Source organism: Colletes gigas, unplaced genomic scaffold, assembly GCF_013123115.1.
Source record: "Colletes gigas isolate AHSC1104 unplaced genomic scaffold, ASM1312311v1 Colletes_gigas_Sc00049, whole genome shotgun sequence".
Classification (NCBI taxonomy): domain Eukaryota; kingdom Metazoa; phylum Arthropoda; class Insecta; order Hymenoptera; family Colletidae; genus Colletes; species Colletes gigas.
Genome location: NW_025106678.1, coordinates 16,186 through 26,305, shown reverse-complemented (window position 1 = coordinate 26,305; position 10,120 = coordinate 16,186). Strand labels below are relative to the sequence as shown.

Below are 10,120 nucleotides of genomic sequence, written 5' to 3'. Positions count from 1 at the left end.
CTGTATATTTTACGTTTAGGCTTACTTTAGTTATATCAGAAACGATTTTGGCATTTCATAGCATGTTACGTATGTAAGTAATAAGAAGAAATTAGTTGTATCAACTATGCGTCACATTTGATATCAACTCGGATAAAAAAAGAGGACGAAAAACCTGAAATTATTACTTTTCATAACTCAAATACGACAGAGATTGATGGTTATAAACGGACTATATTATAATTATTCGGTAGCTAAGTATAATCTCGGCTACTGACAGTTTTCTTCAGTCTCTTGATATTGATAACTAACAATCAAATCAAAGAACGTATCACAAATCGTGCAGAACAGATACCGATTAAAATAAAATTGTCAACAAGAGGAATTTCTGATCGCAAAAATGAAAAATAGCAACGATCGAAGAAGCAACAAATACCCTGGTCATTGTCAAATTTAACTATGCCACGATTCTGACAAAGCTCATTGTCTTCCTAAAATATCTATCTGTCTAAGGTTTTGCTAAACCAATGTCTGCACCTGTACACTTTCACTGAGTGTTTGACACTTCTTCGAATGATCAGAATCTCGTAAATAGACCAGATACGTCCAATAGAAATCTAGACACCAGCTTGGCCCAACCGTGATTAATATTCCCGCGGGACTGTGTCGGATAATTTTCAATCTGTCTTTTTGATAGTAACGGTTTCGCTTTGGTTCTGTGACAGGCAACGCCATGTTCTTTTAAACGGCGTTTTATCGTCGTTCTGGCCACATTTATATTCCGTCTCGCAACTCGAGGCTGTGCTTTGCGCAATGACAGCGATGGATGCTTTGCAAAAAGCCGAACGATGGCTTCGTCGCTGCAGCTCGCGGTGGCTCGCCTCGATCCTCGATCTGATACATCATCCGTACGTTTTGTCTTTTCTGAATTTAACCGCTCCCGCGATTTCTGCAATAAGTGACTCGTAACTTTATTTGCGCGTACGTAGATCGCATACTTTCTATTTCTAGTCTCCCATACGATGGACGTCTTATTGATTCTCGAACCGAAATCCCATTAAACGATTGGTCCATTTTGTACCTCGTATGTGACGAAATTGTACAGTGATATAGGATGTACAAGTTGGACAAACGTCTAATTTCGATGTAATCATAATCGCATATCTTCAGAGCGTGTAACAATGTTTGATGCCATTTGTCAGTTAAATAGACAGGCAATAAAATAGAAGTGGGGAATGGCCATTAACGGTCAGGAAGCCATTAATGGCCACTGGTAGGCCCGCGAGACCCGATCCCCTGGACGTTCCAGAGTTACTGAAGAATTTCGGCATCAGCGTCTCTATTTATAACCCTTTGTTGGATGACAGGCAGATGGGGAGATGCAACTTCAAGGTTGACAGTTAATTTGACTGTTCGATCTAGAGAAGGACTATTTTGGCCATTCCTAGATCTTCACTGGACCTCTGACACCTTAGTGTCAACCACACTGATGACCATTGTTGGCTGTTGAATAACAAATAACCAATAAAAGCCATCAAAGATGAAAACCTTCTTACAAGGATTCCCTTAAAATTTGATGCATCATTTTCGTCAACATTTTATTTCACTTCGAAGGAGTGTAACTGAAGGAGTGTCTAAGAATTCGATCCAAACTAGGAAACAAATATTTATTTATTCTTTTATTAAAATGTATTATCTAAAGCTTGACGGTTTGAGTAATTGTTGATTCACGCCGCGATGCTAATTGAGTCTAGGAACTTCGAGGCTCGTAAAGCTGAAAGTTACTAGGGATCCCAGCTGGTAACTTCGTTTGGACCACTGCCTGATCGGCCGCGGTAAGTAGATCTTCTCTCATCCTTCTCAGGCATCATCATTTGCCCCCTTTGACGTCAGGGTTCCTTTCTTTGTGGCGTCTACATCCATTAGGACGTGGAAGTGGTCACACCAGTGCTTCCACTTCCACAGCTACCACCAGTTTATTCGGCTCAGGCCTGTAAAGGTCTCCCATGTAATGTCTATAATGGATGACCGCCACAGTCCCACAAACGAAACCTCAGAGTCCTGATTCACCAGTCGATCAAACTTTATTCAACAAACTTTACATTTAGATTAGTGAATTCAAGTGTGGATTGTTAAGTGATCCTCCAAATACCTCACAGACGTCGCCGTGACTTCTCTATGCTTTCAGGTTGAGTTGAGTCCTTCTATGCAATAGCACAGACAAGGTCTACTCGTATACCTTACATCCAATGTAATTTTTCGACCCAATTTCATTTCTGGTCACACATTATATTTTCAGAAAAGAATTTTTTTCTCGAAAATGCGTAGGATTACGGGTGTGTGTGTACTCACCAAAAATTATTGTAATTGACCCCTGCAATCGAAAATAATTTTTCCAGAGTGATTTGAAACTTTTCAATTCTGACAATTTCTTTAATCAGTCAATGTTTATAGTAGACGAAATGATTTCGTTATTTGATCTCAATTCATAATACAAAATTTCTCGATGATCCCACTAAATTAGAAGGGCGTAAATTCCACTTGAGATATCATTGTAGTGATTTTTATTTAAGTCCACTTCGCACCCCTAGTTACTAAATACCTCAGGAAAAATTAATTTCTATTGCATACGAGCAAAGATAAGGGTTCCACCCCATAAGTTAATATGAAACACATGCTTCGAGCTTCGATACCACCCCCATTTTTCCCCAAAATCTCTATAATAGAAGTTTTTTGTAACAAACAATGTAAGTGCCAAGAATCTAATTTTTCAGGAGGAAGAGAAATCATTCCTAACTTTACACGTTTCTATAACATTTTTGCCTCACTCCTCGAAGTATATACTGGCATAATTGAGTGGCAAAATCCTAGTTTACACGTTGTATAAGCAAAGCGTGTCGAATAAATTATTCGTCAAAGTTAAACAATCAATATGCCGTCTTTCTTCGTCGTAATTCCATCGATTGCACGCGTACTCAATCTCGTGATTCAACTAATCCTTTCTCGTAGACGCAAAAACATACATTCGCTCCCCCTTCCGCCAGGTTACGGCACAGCTATTTCCACCTCCGTCGTGCCACGGACTCGAATCGCGTCCAACGTATACCGGCCACCAGCAATCTCCTTATTGTTTCGCCGTTAACTATTTCCACTCGTGGCTCCTCGTCTCGACCCACCCCCCAAAGACGTTCTTCCATTTCCATCGTTGTGGGCGTGACCCGCGTCCAACGAGGTTCACCTCTTTCTCTTTCTATGCACGTGGTGGGTGTGGCTCGCGTCGCGTCCTTGTCGTGACGTCGTCTCCACGCCCACCATCGCGGGCCACTCCCACAGACGCGAACGGGCTCTCCCATTGGCCGCGGGGATTTCTGCCTATTCAGCAGCTCCTCCAACGGTCTGCTCGGCTCGGCTCTGGATTATCCATAAAAAGTTACTGGCCCGAGAAGAAGACGAGGAAGAGAACGCAACGAGGGATGGAAACGCTGAATGCCGTTCTCGAACAACTTACACGGTTTCACAGTTCCCCGTCTCGCGAAACGGTAGCAAGTATGCACGAAATATTTTTTGATCGATTGATACGCAAAGGGAACGTCGTTGGGTGTACAATTCAGGGCTCGGGGATAAAAAGAACACGTAGAGTATCGCGAGGTAAGAGGAATGATCCAACAGAGGCAACGGCCCTGTTCAAATGATTGTCTGTCAGGGAGGAGTCAAAGTGTGATGCATCGACCAACGAATGACACTTTTCATACATCTTGTTTAATCGTGGGCGTGACCAGGGCGGAGTAAACACTTGGACCAATTGGACTAACATACCTTTCGGATCTACTCTTTTCAGCTCCGAATTATAGAGTATACAGACTTTTGTCCACGATTCAAAATTTGATACATCTTTCTCCAATTATGTATGTTTATTATTTTTATAGCAGGATCGTCGGAACGGACAAGGTTTGGCGTTTCTTTTTGTATAGGTAGCTGATGATCTTCGGAGCAGCCATTTTCGAAGTTACAAGGAATAGAAACAAAGAAGTAAAGTTTGTAGAGAAAATTTTGAACACTTCTTTTAAAGGCTATTGCTGGACATGCTCGACTGATATAATAACAAATAATAACCAATTGCAATGGCGTCAATAAATGATCCATCTATACCATACAGTTCGAAACAAAAGTACCACGTACTGTCTTGTCAGTCCCTATGGTGGTGTAATTAAAATTAATTAAATTGTAATTAAATGTATCGAATTATAACGAATTTTTTAATTTTTATAAAAAGATTTACAAAATTTTATTTTCGATAATATTAATTAACGACAAAAAGGGGATTTGATTAAAGCTGTTAACACAGTTAAGGAAACTTTATTGCCGCCATTGGAAGTGTTTCAAAAACGATTCAAACAATGTACAGTATTTTCTCTATATAAGCTCGGAACTCGTCCACGATATAGGCAAATATCATATCCCCTCTACTTATCCCCACTGCGTACCGTTAGAACTAAGCACTCGCTGTATCGGCGAGTATGCCTTCCTATGGGCGGTTCCCCAAGATAGCGGCGCGTTTGACAGTCGGTCGTCGAACATTGTCATACGATACGGGCTCAAATTACTAAGGCAACACTAGTGCAATAATACAAATTTTTTATTTTTCGTTTTCTTGTTTTGAAACTTTTAACATGTCTGTGACAGTTTTCTGATTTAACTAAGATCAAGTACAACATAATTTTTATTATTGTTTTTCATAAATTATAATATACATTTGACCTTTCTTTAAAGTGTATCCTCATCTGAAAAAAGGAATTGTAATTTAATTGACCTATCATTTATTTGCCGAAATCGTGAGACAACTCAGAGTAAAATAAGTTGGTTAAACAGTTTAAATTCGCAAGTTATGTATATCTTTTCGGGTTATATCACTATTGCAGTAAACGATCGATACATACATATATGTACTGAAGTTATGACACGATTTAACTAGTACATATACAATATTAAATCAACAACGAAATTCATCTTTATTTTTGTTCTTCCTTTTTTCAAACTTCATCAACATATTCGTGACACTTTTCTGATTAAAATGACACCAAATACGATATACAATTTAGGTTCTATTTACTAACGCAATAAGAAATCAAAGGCATGCATCGCTCAAGTGACTCCACGTCGGCTGTATCGAAACACAGGCGATGTTTACGCGAGCCTATACAGAATCAGTATTTCATTTGCGACCTCTACCAAGAGAGGTAGAAGTCAGAATTAGAACACCGATTTCGTATAGGCTCGCATAAACATCGCCTGTGTTTCGTTACAGCCGACCCGAAGCGAAGGAAGCGATAGCAAATTCGGCGATGCTCGGCCGCTCAGTCCCTCTTTGTCATATGCTCGCTGTTCTTTTCTATACTCGCCGCCTCCAGTAGGCGTCAACAAAGTATCAAGAATCGTTTCTCGTCCACGATATAGCCGAGCGTTGAGCCCCGAGAACGTCGCTTCTATAGAGACAATACAGTATTTTCTCTATATAAGCTCAGAACTCGTCCACGATATAGACAAATATCGTATCCCCTCTACTTATCCCCACTGCGTACCGTTAGAACCCAGCACTCGCTGAACCGGCGAGTGTGCCTTCCTATGGGCGGTTCCCCAGGATAGCGGCCCGTTTGACGGTCGGTCGTCGAGCATTGTCAAATTTTTTATTTTTCCTTTTCTTGTTTTAAAACTTTTAACATGTCTGTGACAGTTTTCTGATTTAACTAAGATCAAGTACAACATAATTTTTATTATTGTTTTTCATAAATTATAATATACATTTGTCCTTTCTTTAAAGTGTATCCTCGTCTGAAAAAAGGAATTGTAATTTAATTGACCTATCATTTATTTGCTGAGATCGTGAGAGAACTCAGAGTAAAATAAGTTGGTTAAACAGTTCAAATTCGCAAGTTTGTATCTTTTTGAGTCATATCACTATTGCAGTAAATGAGCGATACTATGTACTTTAGTTATGACACGATTTAACTAGTACATATACAATATTAAATCAACAACGAAATTTATCTTTATTTTTGTTCTTCCTTTTTTCGAACTTCATCAACATATTCGTGACACTTTTCTAATTAAAATGACACCAAATACGATATACAATTTAGGTCCTATTTACTAACGCAATAAGAAATCAAAGGCATGCATCGCTCAAGTGGCTCCACGTCGGCTGTATCGAAACACAGGCGATGTTTACGCGAGCCTATACAGAATCAGTATTTCATTCTGCGACCTCTACCAAGAGAGGTAGAGGTCAGAATTAGAACACCGATTTCGTATAGGCTCGCATAAACATCGCCTGTGTTTCGTTACAGCCGACCCGAAGCGAAGGAAGCGATAGCAAATTCGGCGATGCTCGGCCGCTCAGTCCCTCTTTGTCATATGCTCGCTGTTCTTTTCTATACTCGCCGCCTCCAGTAGGCGTCAACAAAGTATCAAGAATCGTTTCTCGTCCACGATATAGCCGAGCGTTGAGCCCCGAGAGCGTCGCTTCTATAGAGACAATACTGTACTGTATAATTAAAAATAATCCGCATAAAGTCGTGTTTGGATTAGTTTTCATCAGGAAATTAAATACACATAGTTGCATAAATAGTACTACTAATAACATGCATTTAATACCCAATAATTTATTCTTTGGATTCATAATATATTTGAAAATATTCATTTTGCGGATTTCGCGTTTGGCTTCCATCATTTGAAATATTCGCGCCGCTTTTGTAAAAAGAAGTACATAATCGTAAATCGATAATGCAGTAGTCGATAGTATCTATTGATTCGTAATCCGTAGTTGAACAGGGACACCTGCTGCATAATTACCATAAATATGTTTCTCCATAATAAGATTCTACATTTGTCCGTAAAAGTATCTTGAACCGTCGCCACGTGTACCTTCTTACGAAGCGCTGTAGTTTTGTTTAATAGACTATTCAAAGTAAGATTCAGTGCTTAAATCAGAACCCTTACAATTTCGTTATACGATTGCTCTCCTTATTCTAGTAAAAGCATTTTGGATTTACTTCAAACTTATATTCCTTTCGAAGTGTCGTGTCGTAAGGAATTGGACGCTTTTTAGAATAACATTTAAAATTTGTCTAAAACTTAGATACGTTGTAGTGCGGATTTTTTCGAAATTTTCAAAATAGCTTTAATCTTTTTCGATGAATTATAACTGTTGAATGGCAATCGGATATAACGTCGCGTTGTTCGTATCGTCTCGAACGTATAGTCGCCGGTCGAAATGTGAGAACTCTCGTAAACACAGCAGGGGGGCCAAAACGGTAGCGTGGCTAACAGCGGGGCGCCAGCGATTCGGAATCGGTTGACATTTTTGTTTGTCCGCTGGGATTCTAAGTGGGTAGGCGTGAAGAAACATAGTCCCGTGACAAAACTAAGAAATGGACCTAACCCGAATCCAGCGAGGCCGAACCTGTAGCCAAGAGTCAACCACCCCGCTGGGAAACCCCCATTTAACAGTTTGGACTCGACAAAGCACATAGATTTCCAGGTCTATCAAGGTTAATTTACGAAAGTATTTTCATCGACTGTAAGTACGCAATTACAATCTAGGCGACTACATCTGCCGTTGTTACATTAGGTAAGCGATTGACGTGTGGATGGGAACAAGAATGAACGGTAATCGTTTGCTATACGAATTTGTTATACTTTGTTCGCGGCATTTATTGTGCAAACCATTGAAGTTCAAATTGTTCAATGGAAATCACGCGAAAATGGCGAGTGTCTTTCCATCGAAATGGGGATGGGGGTACGCCGGGATATTATAGAATTAGGTTAGTAAATGAATATTCTTCCGCCATTACGGTTTCATTAAATCAATTCTTTACAATTTTTTATTTTTAATTGTAAGAATAGACTTTGCTAAAAACTATTATTAGCAAGCCTGCATTACATTCATCTTTTTTGAAAAATTTTTAATATTTTAATGGGCGAATTTATTATCTGTGTATGGATTGTTCCCTCTGGTGTACTACATTCTTCCCAAGAGAGATCATGTAGTTCTAAAAAGAAAAGGAAGAAATATTAATTTTATTAAGTATTATCTAAAATAAAAATTAGCTTCTTCGTCGGTTAGAGACAATACCTAGTTGATGTAGAAACTGTGAAAAAGTATCCATATTACGAATTGTTGCTGCAATAATAGCATATCTATTATGAAATGATACTAAAGTCTTCAATCCAGATGCTAATATATGAAATGAACTTGGTTCGTATAGAATGTCAGCACCAATTATTATATCCGGTAGAATCCAATGTTCTGTTAAATATTCCTTAATATCTGCCCAGTTTAATTCCATTACTTCAACATCTGTATCATTATATTTCATTTGGAACTTTATTCTACCAGCTTTTAATTCTGGTTTAATTTGTACTATGTTTTTATCGTGTAATAAATTAAGTTTGATATTTTCTGAGACCATTTTTAAGACAGTTTCGTGACAGTCTGTGAAAGCATATTGTTTTGGAGAACATTTCTTAATAATAGACAATCCTGTGAAGCCGACTCCACAACCAAGTTCCAAGATAACTTTCCCAGAAAATTCATTTTTGTTTTCTATGCACCATTTGCTTAGGTCAACCGATCCCTATAAATTGCAAATATTACAGTAACAAAAAGAAATAATTTTATTTAACAATAATAATGGAATACCTGCCAACAGCATAATCCTGTTGTACCTTCCGATATAATATTTGCATGTTCTTGTATACTTATATAATCCAAACTTTTGTCATCTATCAAAAAGTGTCGATAATGAATACATTCATTTAATGGTGAAGATATTAAATTGCAATATGCAGCATACATCTCATCGTGAATTTCACCACCTGTTTCCTCAATCTGAATTAAGAATAATTATCAAATTTTATAGGTGAGTATTCTTTTATATAAACTAAGGTTTTATATCGTACCTTTCTCATAAGCAATTTCAAAAACATTTGTTGATAAGATCGTTTCACAGGATACATTTTAATTAGTTCATTATTTACTGTCTTTTCCAAAATTTCCTTTTGTCTGTTAAAATTAGCAAGGCAGCCAATATTTTGTGCAGAGATCTGAAAGTAATATATAAATGTTTATACTTTAATAAACCATGTGTAGCTGCAGTATAATATTCGCATACAATTGAATCCATTATGTTCATTGGAGTACACCAAAGAAATTGCTTTACTAAATAGTCTGTGTCTAATGAATTATGAGGCATTTTATGGTATCTGTATAATTATTTACAAATTTATTCTAATCAATATATTACACAATTATTTCTATATTTATATATTTTCTTATATGAACATTTTGTCTAATATAAGTTGTTAAATTCATACTATCTAAATGGAAGAAAATTATTTTACTAGAAATATTATTGCCAATGTATGAAAGCCATGTTTATGTTGTACGTTTATTTATATTCACATCGCTAGATAGCGCTAGTAGACACCACCCACATACAATGGCTTACAAAGTGGTCGTGCACGGGAATTAAATTCGTTCAACTTAATTTTATTAGTATTTATATTGAATACAGAATATCAGCCATACAATGTTTCTAGTTTATTAGCAAAGAGTACGATGAAATCAATTATAAAATTAGCTTACATGAATTGCAATCAGAAACAATGAAACACGACTACTGAGGATTGGGAAATGATGATTAATTTATTTAAAAACTACATTCCATAGTACAATTCATTATTAAAATATATAAGGACGGAAAATGTATTTTGTTTTTTTTTAATTATATAAAAGTTTTCGAAAACTCGATAAAGGGTGAGATGAAGAGGTTAAAACAGGAAAGGGTTTTGAAATAACTATGTACAACGTCAGTTTTATTATACACCATATATGCACCATGACTTTGCGACAAACACAATATCTTCCAGTGTACATATAGGGAAAAAACCGTTTTATATATGCATTTCACTTATTTTATTTATTACATTTTAAATATTGCCGCGCTTTATATTGGTGCGCTAGTGTCTTTCGAGATACACTGCTACAAAGTACCGGAAATACCGGGTCGGTAGTTGAGCACCAGAAGCCAACTTCCGGTACAAACAAGAGTTTCTTCTTTATCCAAGTACTTTTAGTACATTT

General features: G+C 37.3%; 1 protein-coding gene across 1 annotated transcript; it reads right to left on the bottom strand.

The window, feature by feature from the left end:
- Nucleotides 1–7,907: 7,907 nt before the first annotated feature.
- Nucleotides 7,908–9,379, bottom strand: LOC122403337 (protein-lysine N-methyltransferase EEF2KMT). Its single transcript, XM_043406818.1, has 5 exons — nt 9,150–9,379; nt 8,938–9,081; nt 8,678–8,866; nt 8,111–8,612; nt 7,908–8,027 (listed from the first exon to the last, which is right to left on the bottom strand). Exons 1-5 carry the CDS (start codon nt 9,228–9,230, stop codon nt 7,921–7,923), a joined length of 1,023 nt encoding a protein of 340 aa, XP_043262753.1. The 5' UTR covers nt 9,231–9,379; the 3' UTR covers nt 7,908–7,920.
- Nucleotides 9,380–10,120: the final 741 nt, after the last annotated feature.